The 19301-nt window shown below is 37.3% G+C and overlaps 3 protein-coding genes across 5 annotated transcripts in view; 1 reads left to right on the top strand and 2 right to left on the bottom strand.

Moving 5' to 3' along the window:
* pacsin3 (protein kinase C and casein kinase substrate in neurons 3) overlaps positions 1-647 on the bottom strand; it is a 46900-nt gene extending 46253 nt beyond the window's left edge. For both annotated transcript variants that reach the window (XM_042491230.2, XM_042491237.2), the window contains exon 1: positions 262-647. The gene's annotated coding sequence lies outside the window, so the exon portion shown is untranslated. The remainder of the gene's footprint in view (positions 1-261) is intronic.
* A 730-nt stretch (positions 648-1377) lies between these two features.
* ero1a (endoplasmic reticulum oxidoreductase 1 alpha) lies at positions 1378-12084 on the bottom strand. The gene is made up of 15 exons (XM_042486755.2): positions 11860-12084; positions 10234-10353; positions 10031-10114; positions 9900-9941; positions 9645-9721; positions 9411-9484; positions 8240-8360; positions 7475-7536; positions 6963-6989; positions 6785-6877; positions 4976-5222; positions 4065-4134; positions 3625-3711; positions 2531-2667; positions 1378-2236 (listed from the first exon to the last, which is right to left on the bottom strand). The coding sequence occupies exons 1-15, from the start codon at positions 11926-11928 to the stop codon at positions 2176-2178; spliced, it is 1371 nt and encodes a 456-aa protein (XP_042342689.2). The 5' UTR covers positions 11929-12084; the 3' UTR covers positions 1378-2175.
* Positions 12085-14591: 2507 nt separating this feature from the next.
* Positions 14592-19301, top strand: part of samd4a (sterile alpha motif domain containing 4A) — a 67566-nt gene continuing 62856 nt past the window's right edge. For both annotated transcript variants that reach the window (XM_042490973.2, XM_042490965.2), the window contains exons 1-2: positions 14592-14777; positions 15798-16499. In XM_042490973.2, coding sequence (XP_042346907.1) covers positions 16304-16499 — 196 coding nt within the window. In that variant the 5' untranslated portion in view covers positions 14592-14777; positions 15798-16303. The remainder of the gene's footprint in view (positions 14778-15797; positions 16500-19301) is intronic.

Below are 19301 nucleotides of genomic sequence, written 5' to 3'. Positions count from 1 at the left end.
TTACTTGTGAGTATTTTATTGTAAAGTAACTTAACGTTAACTACTTTCCACCACTACAAAGCACTTTTTCAGCTGTAAGCTAACGTTAGCTTAGGTGCCAACGGTCGGTATGTGACAGTTGTTGATGCTCGGTGTTTCAAACACGGTCCGGTGGGTTAAAATATGGATGTAAACAGTCATAATTAAACATACATGTTACACAAGATTATGAGGCCACAGGGTGTCAACATGTGCCGGCTGCAGACAGGTGAAGTCTCTTACCTGTTGTTTCGCTCCCACCTCCGAGCTGCAGCCGCTCTCCTCCCCGGTCTGACCGCCTCTCCTGACGGCTGTCCTCGGTAAAAACACGGCGGTTAGTCCTCTTTAAGCCTCCGCAAACTGCGACATCCTGCAGGTTTACTCCGCAGTCACACGTCGGTCCCCTTCAGCCATTTACACGGTGAGAATTAACCGACAAATTCACCCGAGGATAACCGTCACTTCGGTGTTTCTTCGCGGTTAAAAAGTAAAGTTTCCGAGTAAAAATGTGGAAATAAAACGAGTTTCTTCTTCGGAGGGGACTGAGGAGCAGTTGCGGCTGGTAGATAATGAGTGTCTTCCCCCCTCTGATGCCTACTGGCGTCTCTGTGTAATCAGATGCTGCTCACCACAATATCCATTCATCCTATTACACAGTTTAACCCTTCACTGTCTGCTGCTCGGCTTTATGCTGCCTTACAGGACCGTCGGAAAAAACACCACTCCAGGCTGGAAAAAAATAACACCTCCCTCTCACACGAGCAAAACTGTATGATGATTTAAAAAAAACCCCAATATATTTATCATGAGTTGATGTTTGAACTTATATTTATCTTCCGAGCTAATTTATCTAATACCTTTAAGATTAAAAAGCTAGTAAAATTTGAAACTAAATTGTATGCAATTATACGAAAAATAATATGATCTCTTTACCTCCAAATTAAAAAGAGTTATCATACTATATTATTTAATGTTAGTGTATTAATATTAAACACAGACATATTCAACAAAATTAATATAAAGAAATGAATACTAAAAAAAATATTTTACATAATCCTCCAAACAGTGTAGTTATAATAATAATAATAATAATAATAATAATGATTATAAAAATAACTATTATTATTGTCATTATTATTTTAAATTTATTGTAAGGTAATTGGCTTGTCTTATTTTCTTTGAATAAAGAAAATAACTTTATAATCCCTGAAACTGAATATCATTTAGATTATAATCGTAATTATGTTTTATTTAAATTTATAAGACAATTGATTAATCTAAAAAATATATTAAATTTTTTTTCTATGTTAACAGTCAAAATACACATTTATATAATGTATTTCTATAGCAAACAACAAGTTTCTTTTTATTAAATATTTATTTTAAAAACAAAATCTTGAATAAATGTCAGCAAACAGGCACAAGCATGGACTTCAGAGTTTACCAGGTGTACCTGAAGGCACCAATAACCCGGACCAACCGATGGAAATAGGTTAATGTGTACACACACACACACACACACACACACACACACACACACACACACACACACACACACACACGAATGACAATATATGATTAAAAACAAAATCCTCAGTCTGAAAATTCCAGAAAAAATATTTTCACCCCCATACATTTCTTCACCTTAACACAGTGCATATTTTTCTTGTTTACATAAATTAAGACTTTACAAAGCTATTAGATTTTGTATTTATCAGTAAAAATCAGTTTGCTTAAAAACAGCGCCATCTTCTGGATGCCAGCATAATCACAAAAATAGAGTATTACTGTCCACTGGACTGTTACAGTGATTGAAGCATATTTTCATATAGCATGTTTGAATTTTCTATATATATATACTTACACTCTCTTAAAGGTGTAAAGGTCTTAAACTGCTCTTTGCTTTTAACCTGTTTTTTAAAGACATCAAGCCAATTTTCTTAGGTCTCAAAGGTTTAAGTAAAATCTTGAATGAAACGCCTTTACTTTTGTAACAGGTTATTTTACACTGTAATTTTACTCAAGTAAAATATCTGAATACTTCTTTTACCATTGACTTTCAGGTAATGAAAGCTGATCTTTCTTCATTTTAAACTCTGGTGGTGATTCAAATCTTATTTCAGCAGGATTCAGGCAGAAGAGTTGCTCTCCACGTCGTCACCGCTCCTCTGATAACAGCCATCTGAAGTTCTTCAGCTCTCTGATGCTGGTGGAAATCCTGTGGGACAATTCACCAAGAAAACAGTGACTGAAATGTAAATTTGGGCTCCAGAGTTTTCTCTCTGCCATGTACCCCAGTTATTCTGAGGATATAATGAGAGAATTTGCTATTTTCACATTTCAGGGGCAGCGTTGCACATATTTAAATGCACTTAACGTTTGCACGGGTCTGTGCTGTGCACTTAAAGTCTGTTTCTGCAATATGTATTTTTATGTTACAGCCTCTATGTCCAAGACAAAGGTCCCTCGGGACATACACATGTTGATGTACGATGCTGACAGACTCTCTCACCTTCCAATGGCGTTGAACAGGGAGACGATCTCCTGTCGGCTGAGCTGGAAACTGGGTCGCTGGACGCTGGATGTGGGCAGAGCTTCAATCTGCCGCTCTGAAAACAAAATCTTTAGGGATGTTCCTAATCCCTGAGTCTGATGACGAGAGAGAGACAGAGATCAAAACAAGGCAGCAAATCACTGTTGTACCAGAGTACAATTACCACACTGTAAAAATACTCTGTCACAAGCAAAAATCCTTAAGTATGTACGTACATATAAAATGTCCTTAAAGCAATAAAAGTTGAAAAAATGTCCTTTGTGACTGTTACACTATTAAATATTGTATCATTAGATTATTATGACTAATAATAATATAAAAGCATAAAAGCTCATTTTTAACTAGCAATTAATTTTATTTTCATTTTAGTCATTAATGCAGTTAAAATTACAACAGCACTCTGATTATGGTATTTTTTATTATTCCCATTTTCTTATTATTATTATTTTTATTGTGGTAATAATAAAAAGAGCTATAATCGGAGTGCTGTCCTGATTTTGACTGCACTGATATCCACTTTGAGGATTTAGCACCTCAAAAAGGTCGATTGTTAGTTTTCATCATGAATTTTCATCATGGCTTCATCTACTGATTGTTCTTCATTAAGAGATTAATTGATTGATTTGTAAAAACAATGAGAATAACAGCTACATAATGTGTGCAAATGACAGGATTATTACAAATAAATTTAAATTATTTGAAATAAAAGCAGCAAATCTTTGTGAAGCTGGAACCATTCATAATTTCTAATCAGATATAAATAATAAAATCTTAAATAAGCTCTTTGTAGGTTTTGTGCACATAAATCTTAATTTGAAAAGTAACTAAAGTTATCAAATGCATGTAGTGAAGCAGAAAAAGATGAATATTTCTTCCACCACTGACACTCAGCTAATGAGAGCTGGAGTAGAAGTGGCGTGAAAATTAAGGACTCAAGTAAAGTATAAGTGCCTTTAAATGTGTACTTAAGTAGTACTTGGGCAAATATAATGAGTTAGACTCCACCACAGCAGATCAAATAACCGTTGCAACAACAAAAAGAAAAAACTCGCCTGCAGTTTCCCCCACAGTCGACACTTGAAGCAGCCCACGCAGTCCATGATCCTGGAGATGTTGAGGAAGGCCAGTCTGATGTCCTCCTGAAGAAAACACACTCAAGTCACTTTGATGGTCGAAAAAAAATATGTTTAAAACCTGGTTAATAACTAAATAACAAGAGTGGAGTGTGTCGATAATGACTTGATTTTAATGAGAGTGTGAACAAGTCCTTTATTTTCTGTTTAGTGAAACAAAATGAGTCTCATTTTCAGTTAAATGAACGCAGATTTTCTTCTCATGTCCACAAAGACCTGCTGTCCACGTTATTAAATCTGAAAATGATCCTTTCTTGATAAATACAGCAGTATTTTCTTGGAATATGAGGTGATCACTCTGTCTGTTACTTCATTTTTTCAGTTTTCTTGTTGAACAGAAGGTTATAATAATCGCTGACCTTCAGTTCGGCTGCTTCTTTTTCATCCCCAGCAAACAGAGACGTCTCATCAAAGTGCAGAGGGAAAGATCTGGAGAGGAAAATCACAACAAACTCACAAGAAACTACACTAATAAGAAGAGAAGAAAACTAAATAATCCACAGGTTGCTCCCAAAACTAGTAGCTTTATAAAATGAACCATTTAGCAAAGCATTTTTCCAGGAAACTCTAGAAAAAAAGAAAATTGCTTGCAAAAAAGAGAGAAAAATAACTATAAAGCTGTACCTTAACTTTGTCATGTTGTACCACTCTTGCATATTTTATTTTTTAACCTTAATTCTTATTTAAGTTTTACATACCTCTTACTATTTATTTTCTACTTTCTTTATTCATCTGTACTTATTTTCATCCATGTGCTTCTGCAATGACCAAATTTACCATCTGAAGTTAATTGAAAATATTATACATAATATGTATATATAAACCAAGAAATAATAATAATTTAATTATAAATAAAAAAAAATAATAAAATAAAAAATAATAAAATAATTTATATTATTTAATTTATTAATTATTTCTGTACATCATTATATATATATATATATATATATATATATATATATATATATATAATGATGTACAGAAATAATTAATAAATTAAATAATATAAATAATACAGAAATTATTTGAATTTCTCTTATATTTGCTATATTTACTGAAAAAAGCATTTATTTGTCTACACAGCAGCTCTACTTTTTGAAATTGAGACAAACTTCAAAAACTGATGGGACATTTACAGGAAAATAATATTATAGGACAGAGTGAATATTGAATGGACCACACTGAATAAAATAAAATAAATCTGAGTAAAAAGTGTATTAAAGACTTGATGCCGGCCCTGTTCTGTGTCAGTATCAGGTCTCGGGCTCACCGGGCCAGCTGCAGGATGTCCAGCAGCAGCTCTTTGTGTCTCTGGTCCTCCTCCGGTCTGCCGGTGTACAACTGGAAGGACGGCTGCTGGAAGAAGGGCAGAGCTTTGGCCAGCGCTCGCAGCTCGATCAGGAACAGGAAGTACAGGTTGCGGAGCCTCTTGGGCCCCTCGCCAGCCGTCAGCTCCGAATCAAAACGCTGTCTGAACTCTGACACGTTGTGACCCCACTTCTTCTGAAACCAGCTGTCTGAGGGAAAGAAGGGGTTAACACAGATGGGTCAGAATGCCTTTCACTGAAATTAGGGGATTTTATTGTGAAGTTTTGAATATCATATTAGCATCCAGAAAGAACATTAAACAAGACCTGATCAGAATCAGTCTCTTAGTCGTTCGGTGCGTTTACATGGACACGAATAACCCGATTATGATCCGGTTTTTGGAGAATGTAAAAAGCGTATTCCGTTTATTTTATTTTTATTTATATAGTTTATTTGATAAGGACAATGCAAACAAACACAGTACAACTTCCACAAGCTGTAGTAACTGATGTTTCACATATAGAGATTACATATTGCTAGTCCCCAATTCCTGTCCCTAGTTAGGCTTTTAGTAAAGAAAAATAAGGAAAAAATAGAAGATATCAAGGTTACATACAACAGCGTGCATGAGTGTAGGTTTATGAGACACCTGACATTACTAGCTGGAGTTCTCTGAAAGAAACTGGGGTGTGTATGCAGACTGTAAATAACCAAATTTTTCTGCAACAATATCCCAAATATGATCCTAACCAGGACAAGCCTCATAAACAGGTTATTCATGTCCATGTAACCGCAGCCAATAAGAGTTATAGGAGTATGGGAGAATAGGAGTTTTTTATGGCATGATTATGTTGTTGTACTGATGGAATTATTACTGTGGAGATGTGTATTGTGTATTAATACTTTTACATTTAATACATTTGTATATTGATAACGCACCACATGTAACCTTACATTTTTTAAGAAACCTTTGTTTTTCTCATATGCCTCCATGGTGAATGGAGAAGCCAAAAAATGTGACCATTCTTCACGAATTTCAGTCACTGGGGACCAAGTTAAACAAAAACAAAACTTTATATAAAAAAATACTTATTAACTCTCAAACAAGTCAGCGTGCATCTAAAATGTGCTCAAGCAGAGCTCATACGCAGCCACCTGCTCGGCACGCAACACGACATTAGACTGTTTATACTGACTTTTGTGAGTTTTTTCTTTGGTTTAATTATTATTATTATTATTAGTATTATTTTTTTTTTTATTATTATTTTGTTTACCATATTTAGTTTCCACTTTTTAAAAAAAAAATGTTTTAACCAGAGTAAGAGAGGCAGCGGGAGCCATGATTCCTTTGATCCTTTGTTTGGTTGCTTTTTTTTATAAATAAATCAAGAATAACTCAAATGCATGAATGCTTGAATGCACACCGTGCTCTGAGATGCTGGGGGTGTCTCCACTGAAAGTGGAGGCGTGCAAGAAAAACAAAATTTTCCTCCTTAATTCAAAGCATATCATGGTGAGAAATTGATAGATAAATGGTCATTATGCAAGTTTTCCTTTAATGCTGAATTTACCATGTGGGCTAATAATGCACAGGTAGTTGAATTTTTCTGTATTATTTAAGGTCAGTTTGTTATATGTAAAGAATTTAAAATACAAACTGCAAACATTTCTGTCTCTGTCCTTGCTGCTGACGTTTTGTTTTGCTCATGAATCAGTGGGAGAGAATAACCGACAGATCTGTGAGGTTTGTGAAAGTGTCGGTGTTTCTCACCATCCAGGAGGTACCTGGCGCTCAGGTGTATGTTGATGCTGGCATGGAGGCCGGAGATGAGCCGATAGAAAGCTCTCTTCTCCACACACTGGCCTGAAGAGACACAAACAGAGAGGACTGAAAACTGAACAAAAAAAACAGCCTTTGATTTCTCTCTTAAAGTGAAACGTCAGCTCACCTTCCAGCCAGCTGTAGAAGATCTTTGCTGTAAATAAATAAACACAATATTGTTAACACACACACACAAACGCAACAAAACTGACAGTCTAAATGAAGTGAATCATGATTTGATTTGATTTATTTCAAACATGTAAAAAAGAAAATTGAGAAATCATTATAAGAAGAAGCAGACTGAAAAAGTAATATTTACAGACAATGAAAAACATAAAGAAATGGTCAAACATATGATAACTTGATTTACATATTCGAAAAGTAGCAAGTACAAACTTATTTAATCCCACAATTTATTTAATTTTAATCAACCATATTCCTTATTAATTTAATCCTATACTCTAATTCACTAAACATATATTCATGCAGCCACATACCCAAAATCAAATATCTACATTTTCTCATTATTATTTCCAGAGAAAAAGATAAACTGGGAAAAAATAAATATTAAGTAACCAAATAAATAAACAGTAATCCTTGCAAACACCTTGATGCACTAAAACCCTAAATAGTTCTTACCTTCACTTCCCGAGCTGCTGTGGAACGAGTCGGGAATGAGAGGTCGCTTGACAGTAAACGGTCTGTGAGGGGGAAGTAAAGGGAGAGAGCCAATATTATCATTTTTACTCAACTACATTTATTTGACAACATGGCTTATTTACCAGATTTCTTAATACAAAATATAAATCAACTATTATTATTTATCAGAATGAAGACTGATGAAAGTTTTTCTCCATCAGCCTGTAGACTTTTAGTCTTGTTTTAACCCTTTGAAACCTGAGCAAGTTGGTTTGATTACTTTGAAAAACATGGGAAGAGCGTAATGAGCACTGGTCTAACTAGACATGGTCTAAAAAAATAACAAGAACTTAGTTAAAAGTAACAAGAAAATTGCCTGAAAATAGGAAAAAGGACACTTAAACAAAACAAAGGCAATGAAAAAAAACACTACGTATACTTTTTTCCATATTTATCTTTTTTTTTTTTTTTTAAAAAAAAAAAAAAGGGTTAGGGTTACCCTCTTTCCCTCTTTTTCTCCAAAAAATATTCAGGTAATTTTATTTTTACGAATTTCTGGTAATTTTCTGGATTTTTTTTTGCCAAGTTGCCCACTGCTTTTCCCAATGCATGTTTGCATTTTTTTAAATCAAATTTTCTCAGGTTTCAAAAGGTTAAATAGCTTGTGAAAAGCAACCGAACACAGCACAAGAGAACTGACGACCTAAAACCAAAGACCAGCCGCTGATCCGAGCTGTTATTGTTTAACAGTTGTTGAGTGTTTACTTGAAGCAGTTTTCCTCATAGATGCTGTTCCAGATCTGCCAGGCCTCTGGTCCTCTGTAGCCCGTGAAGCGCTCCGGGTTCAGCAGCAGGTCGACATGCTGGGAGTCCGGTGACTCCTCGTCTGGGAAACAGAAACACTTCAGTCCGCTGTGAGACACTTTCTTTGTCAACCAAGTTTGACCAAAACCAAAAAGACCTCCAGTGAAAGGTGGAGACAGTAGCAGACACCCATGATAATATGTTCGGTCGACCTGAAAAGTGCTGAGAAATCAAAATACAAAGAAACTGATCTGTGATCCATAAATTTACTTAAATGTTCTTTAGTGTTATTTGCTTTTAATCTTGTTCCCTAAAAACTGTACTTACAATATATTTTACTGTTTCAGTTGTTTGCAAAAAATTCTTCACATTATGCTCCTTAAATAAACTTGATTTTAAATTCAAAATTCAAACAATTTTTTTGCCACATGAAATCACAAATGAGAAATTAAATAGTCAGTTTTGTCACATTAGTAAAATTATTTGTATTCTTTCCATTTACATTTTCAAATATTGTATTCTCACGTTTCCTTAATAAGACATACATATTCTTTAATTAATTCCTTAAATAAAAAATAATAAAAATAAAAATAAAATAAAATGTATTTTATCCTCATAAAATCTTTAAATAATGTATTATTTCAGTTATGTTCCCTAATATCACTGTAAACCTTCTGTTGTTTTTTTTTAAATCTGTGTCTTCTCTAAAAACTATGACTTATTTAAATCCTATTCCCTAAAATATTATATTTTAGCTTTAACATTACCTATGTTAATGACTATGACTATGACGTATGACTATGACTCTTTGTTAATTTTATTAAAATGTGATGGAGATTTACCAAAAAAAAAAAAATTAAAAAATTAAATTAAATTACATTTTTACTTTTTTTGTCCCCAAACCATTATTTGTGCTGATCACAAATCAAAAACAAAAAAGGGTTAACTACTGAATAAATAAAGTTAAAATGAGGATGCCACATGTCAATCAGCAGGTCTGTTTTTTTCATTTGTTGTAACTATACTTTTAAATATGGGATACGGCAAAGAACACTGAATTAAAATACATAAAAATTTTGGATTATGTGTTTGTTCATTCTATCATTTGCTCAGTTGATGGATTTAAAAGTACCGTCAACCACGCAGAAGCGTTCGGCCTCGTCATCGTGTTTGCTCCAGCTGAGGAGAGCCTCTTTGGTCTCGTCACTGGAAATGAAAACAGAGAAATATGCTGGTTCAACTGTGTCTGTTTGGCTAAAATGTTATATTATAATACACAAAGTCTTTAAATGACCAATAATTTTAAAGTATTAATATACTGTATTTAATGTTAACATAGTGATCTTATACTATAATCCTGACTCACCTCAGTGAAACATCTACGGCTCCGAGATGCTCCGCCTGCTCACACTCAGCTGGCTGCTCGTTTGCTTCTGCTGAATACTGAATGCACACACACACACACACACACACACACACACACACAAACAATCACAACATTTTTGATTCCATTAATAAGTAAAATTATTTCACTAAAAGCTCTTCTGAGTTGTAAAATAAAGAGAAACATACTCTGAAATACTACAACAGAATATGGATAAAGTGATCCTGGCTGATTCACCTTGTTGTGGGAGGACGATCTGATTCCCTCCGGCACTTCGTTCTGTGGGCGCAGAGAAATTTTAGCAAGTCTGATGCGAATGCAGGTGAGATTATTTGAAGCATGTGGATGAGATGAGACGAGGAACTCACAAGAGAGCAGGGCTTCACAGCACAGTCCCTCAGACCGCAGTGACTGCTCACCGCCCAGAACGGACACGCCTTATTCAGGTTCACCTGCAGAGGATCGACATTGTTAATCTGTGTGTGTGTGTGTGTGTGTGTGTGTGTGTGTGTGTGTGTGTGTGTGTGTGTGTGTGTGTGTGTGTGTGTGTGTGTCCATCAGTCCACCTCACCTTGTAGAACCTGAAATAGTCTGACTCCAGAAGATTTTGAAGTTTGGGGAAAAGCTTGTCGTTGTTGAAGGTATCGATGGTCTCCACATCACAAGTACAGTCGTCCAGATCTCCTGTGACCTTTGTGAGACACAAAATACACAAAACAATCTTATCTTCTGAGCTGGTGGTTTTCTGTTGAACACCATTCACTATATTACACATACAAGGGTGTATACAGGTTTGTAGTTTTCTGTTATTTCGTTAAAATTTAGAATTTGGAATACAACAAACTCCAACACAAAACTTTGTTTAAATACCTTCGGCAAATGTTTAATCAAAACTGAAGTTCCCGGCAGCTTTTTTTCTTTTAAATTCAATGAAAATGTAAATAAAAAATGAATAAGTAAAAACAGATCCCTGAGGTTTTACAAAGTATCCTCCCATACTGACATTTTATTTGTATGTACTGCAGACTGCCTTCCCTGGTGCTGTTTGAGTGTAATACACACATTTTTTCATTAATTTATTTCATCAGCAATAATCTGCAAAATGCCAAATATCGGCCCCAATAATCAGCCAGGCCAATAATCTGTTGATCCCTACTGCAAAGTAACTAAAGGATGTCAGATAAAACTAGTGAAAAATGTACATTTCCATCTTAAATACAGTGTTAGTATGAATTTTTATGATTATGCATCCTCCATAGTTAGTTCCAGACTCTGTGTCTACTTAAAAGAAATACCTATATACCTATATATGGCGAAGTCTTAGTACCTACAGGTTATGTTTGACCACGGATACCTGAGCTGGACCAGTGGCAGTAAATTTAGCAACACAAATACCTGCCTCATTCCTCAAAAGAAGTCTAGTACCTGACATGTTAGTAACTGATACCTATCATCTACGTCACAGTATTGTATAAATACTACGGCGTTTCTAAGCGGTCGGTGTCAGCCAGCTCTCTGTGCTCTGTCTCAGTTAGTCTGCGTTTAGTCCTGTCTCTGTCTGGGCTGACCCGAGCGCTCGTCTTTGTTGTACTTGTCCTCATTTGTAGTCTCAGTTCATTTTTGTACTCATCTTCATTTATGTTACCCATGTTCATTTTAATTGTAATTATAATTGTATACTCATACTTTTACTCATATTAAAGGTGTGCTTATTGAAGCTTTAACAGATGTCTCCATCCTTCAGAAGTCATCAGATAAAACTCACACTCACACAGTGAAGAAGACATATAAAGTAACATAAAAAGGAAATACCCAAGTACAAGTTGGGCAAAATTATACCTGAGAAGAGTACTTGAGTAAACTTACTTCATTACGGGTCACCACTCATGACTGTTACCATCACTCTGCTCGAGCTAATTTCTTCTTGTAGGATTTCTACTGTTACAATGAGGTTTTAAGTTAGTTATTTACACCTGGGCCTATTATATGCACTTAGAAAAATCACGTCAAATTTACTTTACACGTATCTTTTAATTGCTCTAGCACGTGCAAAACCGACACACATGTATTAACAAATACATCAGTGTGTAGAAAGTAACATTAGACCTATAAGAGACACTGCAGGAGGAATATTGACCACACTGATTAAAAACAAATATGATGTTAGTAACTCTATAGTGAAGTGCCAGCGGCTCACCTGACAGAAGCACCTGCTGTCTGCGCACCCGGACACCTGGAGGAGGAGCACGAGGACCACCAGCTTCATGACGACCCCTACTCTGCCAGAAAACTACACCACACTGTCTGAAAGTATGTATACAAGAGGAAAACTTGTAGTTTAACAGAGTACTGTGGGTGGAGGAGGTGACCGGCGGTGATCTCATGTGAACTGTTGCTTCCTGGTTTCCTCATTTCCAGTCCGCTACGTGTAATACGTGACAGATCGATCAGCTGCTTTATCACACGCAGAGTCCTTTATTATTCAAGTGCATTAATCACACACCGTCACACACACACTGTATTTCTCTGTGTTCACATTTAACGCAATACCTTAAAAAACTGTTGTTTTTTTTGTTTGAATTTCTGTTCCTGTTCGCTCAAAAAAACTATCCGGATGAAACCACGTGGAGACGAGAAATATATATATATATATATATATATATATATATATATATATATATATATATATATATATATATATATATATATATATATATTCTCTATGCATTATTATAAAATTTAAAAATGTGTAGCCCACATCTAAAGAATACTCAAAATGATGTTTTTTGATATACCTGGTTTATGTATATACTGTTTCATATAGACCTCGAAAAAAAATACATATTTTCCAAACTTTAGACATTATATCACAACAGAGAAGTGGGCTCATTTTTAAAAAGTATGCAAACGTGTTAATAACCAAACTCAATGCATTTTCTCCTGTTGTATGATATTTACATTTTTAAAAAAAAATGTTTATGTGTTTGTTACGTTCAAATGTGATACCAACAGTCAGCCACACGGTGGGACTAAAAGACATTTACATTTACACTTAAAGGGACATTCTGTAAAAAATAACTCATCGGCAAAATTTACTAAAATATGAAAAGTAACAGTACTCATTTTTGCGGTAATACCCCAAAATATATTTGTTTATTTAATATAGCTATAGACTGTGTTTCATATAAGCCTCGAAACAAACACATATTTTCTAAACTTATAGCCTATGACATTATTCACAACAGCGAGGTAGGAGCAATAAATTCTACAAATATAAATGAATAATAAAAGCGAACTTAATACTTAATTTAAAAAAGTGCTTTTCTCTAATAATAAATAATAAATGGCATATGGAAAAAAGGACTTCCTATAAATGTTACGTATAGTTTCTGGGACTGGTTTTATCTGTTGTATTAATAATTTTAATCTAAAACAAAAGAAGTAAGCATGGTCTTTAAATGTAGCGAGGTGAAAAGTAGTGAGAATATTTCTCCCTAAAATGTGGGCAAGTGGAGTAGAAGTATAAAATAACATAAAATGGAAAATACTCAAGTAAAGTAGGGTCCAGGTATGGCAAAATTGCTATAGTACTTTAGCTAATGCACTTAGTTAGCCTACTTTCCACCACTGAAACTGGTGATATGTGCTTTGGAAAGTTATAGTAAGCTAGTAACTATAGCTGGGGAATGTAGTGAAATAGATTTAGGCCTAAAAAGTGGAAATAATCGAGTAAAAGTCAAATTTGCCGCCTCAGAAGTGTACTTACCTCATCTGATTATCTCAGTATGTGCTATTTTAACATTCAGCTCTTGTCTCTGTTTGGGCTTCATTATTATTTCTTTTACTTGCATTTTCTTGAAGTCCCTCTCTCTTTCTCTCTCTCTCTTTCTCTCTCTCTATTTTGGTGCTTCCTCGCGCTGCCAAGCCCCTGACGTAATGCTCCGCTGTTAATGATTAGCATGTGGAAAGGAGCAGCGCGAGCCTCCCTGCGTCAAGACCGCCGAAACGTAGCCGGAAGTTACAGTGCTCCTGTTTTCAAAATTACAGCCTGTGGCATTTATTAAAGGGCTGTTGGAGACCGCAAACTGGAAATACCAAAAATAGTGACAGTAAGTCCATGTATTCATTTTGTTTTGGCACGGTGATTAATATATGGTGCACTGTAAAAAGGTAGGCAGATGTTTATATCCTTTTGTTACAGTATGTGATATCTAAAGTCATTTTTCAATGTGAATTGTAATGATAAAAACAAATGGAATGATTTTATTTTGACTGATATTTTAAATGCCGTTTGTAAATGTTTTAATTAGTGTTTTTGTGCGCTCGGTCAGTGTGTGATAGTAGGCTATTGTATTGGTAATGGCATATCCATAAATGTAATTACTTCTCAGGTCAACAACTACAACTATAGCTCATTATGCAACCCACTGAGACTGATTCTTGCTGGTAACTTGTTTATATTTTAGAATTTTTACCCTTCACCTCGAAATCTTTGTTGTTAATCTGTTTAGGCAACATTTTATGATCTTTATTGCTAAAGTAATTTTATATATTTGTTCTGTCCTACTGAACTGGAACTTCTGTACAGCAATTTCCCTCGGGATACATAAAGTTATATCGTATATTTAAAAAATGCCTACTACCAGAGCTCTTTAAGAGTTTATTGTTTATTCTAGTGCGCTACCTACTACATCATAGGCTAATCATAATTAAATGCAGGCAGTTCAATATTCCGGCGATGACACAGGCAACTAATTTTTTTATGATTTTTTTTAAAAAATTGCATCGTTTTAAGAGCTTCTCCAAGAAAGCAGTAAAATAATCCAGAAGTAAATTAGGAAAACTCTGTACAATTATGGCGTCGCCGCACTGCAGTATTTTATTTTGAAAGCCTTAACCGGCAGTCACGTGCTGCTTCCTTTCATCTTGACCGTGCTCGCGGCGCTTTAGAGCGGAGCAGCAGAGCAGCCCGTCTGCTGGGAGATAGACAGAGGAAAAGTTAGTCAAGATGGCAAATCCCTCAGACCCGGAGTGAAGGGGCACCGCTCCCCGAAAAAAAGCTAAGCCTGTCGCCCGTAACTGAGACAAAGCCAACGATGCAAACTGCTCCGGGAGGTAAGACCCGTCACCATCGACCAACCGACTACCCGACAGCTGAAACATTCAAACTGAAGTTTCTGGACCTTCGTTTTTCGTTGTTTTGTCCTCTTTCTTTCGGCTTAGAAAGGAAATACTAACTTACTATCTTTTACAAACAGGTTTTGTGTTACAGTTACACAATTTAACGAGTTGTCGACTTATCGCTTTGTCATTTCTGCTGAGCGGTTACAGAGAATTCAGCCGTTAATGTTGGTCGTTTTGCTAACGGTGTTTGTTGTTACAACTTACGTTAAAGTTACACAGAGCTTTCTATAGAAAGTTACAGAAGGGGAAAATGGTTAGAAATACAGAAAAATGGCTATATTTGTTCTTTTTAGAAACTGCTCACACACACACACACACACACACACACACATATCCGCCAACGGTCATTCCCTGTGTGCTGATGAAGCAAAGTGACAGTTTTAGACAGCGGCTAACGCTCAGTCTGCTCCTAGCTTAACGTTACTCTCCTGGCTAAAACTCACCACTTACAGCCAGATTTGAAATACAGCTTCATATGAGAGTAATCTGTCATTAAGATAACGGAGGGAAGTCGCTGCTAACGTCTCTACAGCAGCCTCTCTGCCAGCCAACAGCCGCCGTCGGTAACCCGGACCGGCGTCCGTCCTTTGGAAAATTCCGGGATGCAGCGCCAGTAGTACCGACAGCTGTATTTTTAGGAATGGGTGGATACCAAAAGCGAAAATTATTTATTTTTGTCTCGGCGGTGAATGCCACAAGCCTATGCGCATAGGCGATGGCGAGGAGGCGACCTATAAATGCATGTATGAGTTTTTGAAGGGTGTTTTTTTTTTCTGCAGCAGCATAAAGTCTGCAGAGCTGAAGCAACAGGGACACTGGCGCATTTCTGGGGAACTGTTTAAGTCATTGCATATGTATGAAAGAGAGGGGGTGTACAGATAGCCACAGAGAGCATTGTTTGTTATAAATATGTTTCCTTTTTCTCCCCAAACTTCTAACATCGTCCTGCAGGCTTAAGAGGGATTCCCTGAAGAAAAATGCCAGTGAGGCTGAAGCTGATGTGACACAGCGTGTGCTGGAAGAAAGCTGACTCATCAAATATCAATCCCTCTGGGAGCTACTAAGCAGCAGAGAGCAGCTCATATCACCTAATGCCTAGCTAGAAGAGAGCCACACACACACACACCAAAGGAGATTATCAGACAGGAGAAGAGGAGAAGACAGTGCAGAAACCCCCTCCAGCAGGAATATATCAAGCGCCGGCTGCAGGCGAAACACATTTTGGCACCAGAAGGCCTAACAGTGATTGCAACAACAAAGCTAAGAATGGCATCACAGTGGTTCAGCTGAACCTCACCAACTGACTGACCCCTCCCCGCGTATACATCAACAAACAGCTGATAAGACCATCGTCATCCTCCTTCAGTTTTACCCCAAACCATCTGTGTAAAGGTTGCTCCTCTCAGCCCAGCCCGGCTCCACCACAGTCAGCCTGCTTTACCCCCGCCTCGCAGACCATGATGTTTCGCGATCAGGTGGGTGTGCTTGCCAGCTGGTTCAAGGGGTGGAATGAGTGTGAGCAAACGGTGGCTCTGCTGTCCCTGCTGAAGAGGGTGAGCCGGACCCAGGCCCGATTTCTGCAGCTCTGTCTGGAGCACTCCCTCGCCGAGTGCACCGAACTCCAGGTCCTGGAGGGAGAGGCTAACAACCCAGGTAGGACAGCCAACTTACACAGTGACAAACCACCACATCACTCATTAAGACATGATAAAGATGTATTTAGAGGCAAAGTCATTAAAGCAGTACCTCATGCCCAAAATAACAATTTGTATATGAATTATTGACTCTGCATTATATTGAATTCAGGACGAAAAATTGTTTTGTTTTTTTTTTTTGCATGCATCCAGTAAACAAAGAAATCAAAAACGGTAACAATTCTTTTTTTTTTCTAGTATTATTTTTTAGGGGGAATTTTCCCTTTATTTGATAGGATAGATGGTGTGAAAGGGGGAAAGAGGGGGATGACATGCCAGGGCTGAGAGTGGAATCCAACCCGTGTTCACTACAGCAAGGATATAGCCTTTGTACATGGGGCACCCGCTTTACCAGGTGAGCTACTGGGTGCCCAAAAGAAAAATCGGAGACAATTCTCGATGAATCAGATTCATAGGAATCTGCGTTTAACAACAGCAATACTATAGCCCTTTTTACACTGCCTTTTCCAGACAGGAATTTTGCACTGTAATGCTGCTTCACTTTGCTGAAAAAAGGGGACAGAGTTGTCTCATCTTTAAACTGGCTGCGGATGTAGTAACAGCGTCAAATCAATGTCTGTGTAAAGGCCTAGACACACCAAACTGACATCAGAAAACTAGCAGCGATGTAAGCCCCCTGCTGTGTCGCCTTTACGTCACCATGTCTCAGGCAAAAAGTTGCACATAAACACACCAAACTGACAGCCAACAAGCACGTATGTTCGTCGCCTGCGTGAGAGGCAATATCCCTCCATACCAGCAGACAGCAGTAGTCTGTAATAGTTAGGCAAAACGGTATACTGGAATACCACCATGACACTAGTTGGCCAGTTAGCACATTAACAACACAATCTAATATTGAAAAAATGGAGCATATTTACCATGCGCCAATGAACAACAGCACAACCCATCAGGAAACATTTTTCTTAAGAGCTCAGTGGCTAAAGAAAAACAGTCTTACACATAACAATATTGTTTTAATCTCCCTCCCTTTTGTGCGCTGAGCTGAACAGCTTATCAGAGTTATTTAATTTGGCGGTGTGTTTCAACATGCTGAATTGTTTCTAGCACCGATAAGGACCAACAGTGAGGGACAAACCGCAGCGACAAGAGTCACGGATGCTCATCACTGGCCTGACGTTGACCGATGGCCGACTGTTGACTTAGTGTGATAAGGCCCTCTAAGAGACAGCCCGCAGAATGGGAGCATAGACTGATGGGTGTGATGTATTGACGACATGTTATGCGTGTGACCAACAGCAGGGAGATTTAAAAAGCAGCTGATAGAAGTTTGCAGCTAACTCCAAGAAGAACAGCAAACGAAAATTTGAACAAATTGGGAAAACAATGATGTCTGGGTGCTCCCTATCCTCCGAGCAGATGACGACATCAGCTGCTATATTACAGGGATGGTAAATTATTGCTGTTACCATGTTATTACATTGTCATTGTTTCGAAAGCGCTGTAGTTGCATATATTATATTTCATAGGAAGCGGACACTTTTGGTCAGACCTCACACTCGTCAAGCCTCTTTTGCTTCTGGGGTGCCTGTATACTGTCTAAAATAACACACAGGTGGCATGAAGCCAAGATTGTTTGGTTCTGTGAAAAAATGCAAAGGCAGTATAAATAAGCAACTTCACAGTGGCCTTACAGTGTGAACTCTGTGTAAAAAAGGCTTATATCAAAACATTAGTTTACAATCTCTCACACAACTCGTGCAGTATAAGTCTTGTTTATCTAACTGTATGCTTAGTACTTCCAAAACACATGCATTTTTGATGAAACCTTACTATTTAAATCACTTCCACATAAACAGCACAGTCAGACATGCTACTTGTCCGTGTTTGAGACTGTTTGTAAGTGTTTTAGATAGTAAGGCTCAAGCAATACATCCCCTACACTTAAGCAGTTATATTTAATGAAATTCATCGTTGATGCAGTAGTAATGTCACATTACTTCTGCTTCAGACTGTATACTAATTGATTTTATGGTCAAAAGAGAGACTCAGTTGTCAAATCACAAATTTTGCTACTTTTCTTTTCTTTTGCCATCTGATTTGAAAATTCAGAGGGCTTTCAAGGGCATATTTTCCCAAAGGACTGTAGTTCCCGACCCTGGAACAAACACATACAGGCTCCATGCAAGCATTAGAAGATATTTCCTGTCCAAAACGTTCCTGCAGATCCATCAAGAGTAATAAATAGCTGAATCACTAATGGCATGAAACTGTGCAAAGTGTTGCACTGAACTGTAGCCAGCCTGTAAATGATTGTGGAAGGAGGTTGGGGTCGTGTATGGTGTTAGCTCAGCTGGCACTTTGGATGGCTGGAGACAGTCAGTCAGTCAGTCAGTGTGCCAGCCTATAGCGTTGTAGCTCTCTCTGGGTTGGTATCTTGCCAAGGCACCCAAGGGGGGCTCTGGCTGGGATTTGTTGCATCAGACTGCAGCGTGGCCATGGAAACAAAAACCCTGGCAACCACCCGGGCTCATGAAAAATAGAAAGAAGTGCTGCTGCAGCTGTGATGGAGAGCAGGCGTCTGTGTGTACCTATGGCAACATCTGCATGCAGTAACACATCTGTTGGCATACACTGGGGTGACATAATGGCCCTGCCTCGCAGTGACTCTCACACTTATTACATAGAGTTTCCATTAGGGTTTACAATGGGCTGTGGCTGCTGTTAATGCAGGCTGGTCTCTGTTATTGTTTAATATGAAGCTGGAGACATCAAAGCACACTACGTGAAGTTTCCTCGG

This window comes from Plectropomus leopardus, chromosome 1, assembly GCF_026936395.1.
Source record: "Plectropomus leopardus strain MGB_pleo_1.0 chromosome 1, ASM2693639v1, whole genome shotgun sequence".
Classification (NCBI taxonomy): Eukaryota; Metazoa; Chordata; class Actinopteri; order Perciformes; family Serranidae; genus Plectropomus; species Plectropomus leopardus.
This window is presented reverse-complemented; position numbering and strand designations above follow the sequence as displayed.

What these genes read in the sequence shown, in the direction of transcription:
- ero1a (XM_042486755.2), bottom strand. Translation starts at nt 11,928, where the DNA reads ATGAAGCTGGTGGTCCTCGTGCTCCTCCTCCAGGTGTCCGGGTGCGCA. An exon ending in ACGCTTCTGCGTGGTTGACG is followed by an intron (nt 8,361 to 9,410) that starts GTACTTTTAAAT and finishes TCTGTTTCCCAG; the next exon opens with ACGAGGAGTCACCGGACTCC. An exon ending in CGCCAGGTACCTCCTGGATG is followed by an intron (nt 5,223 to 6,784) that starts GTGAGAAACACC and finishes TCTTTCCCTCAG; the next exon opens with ACAGCTGGTTTCAGAAGAAG.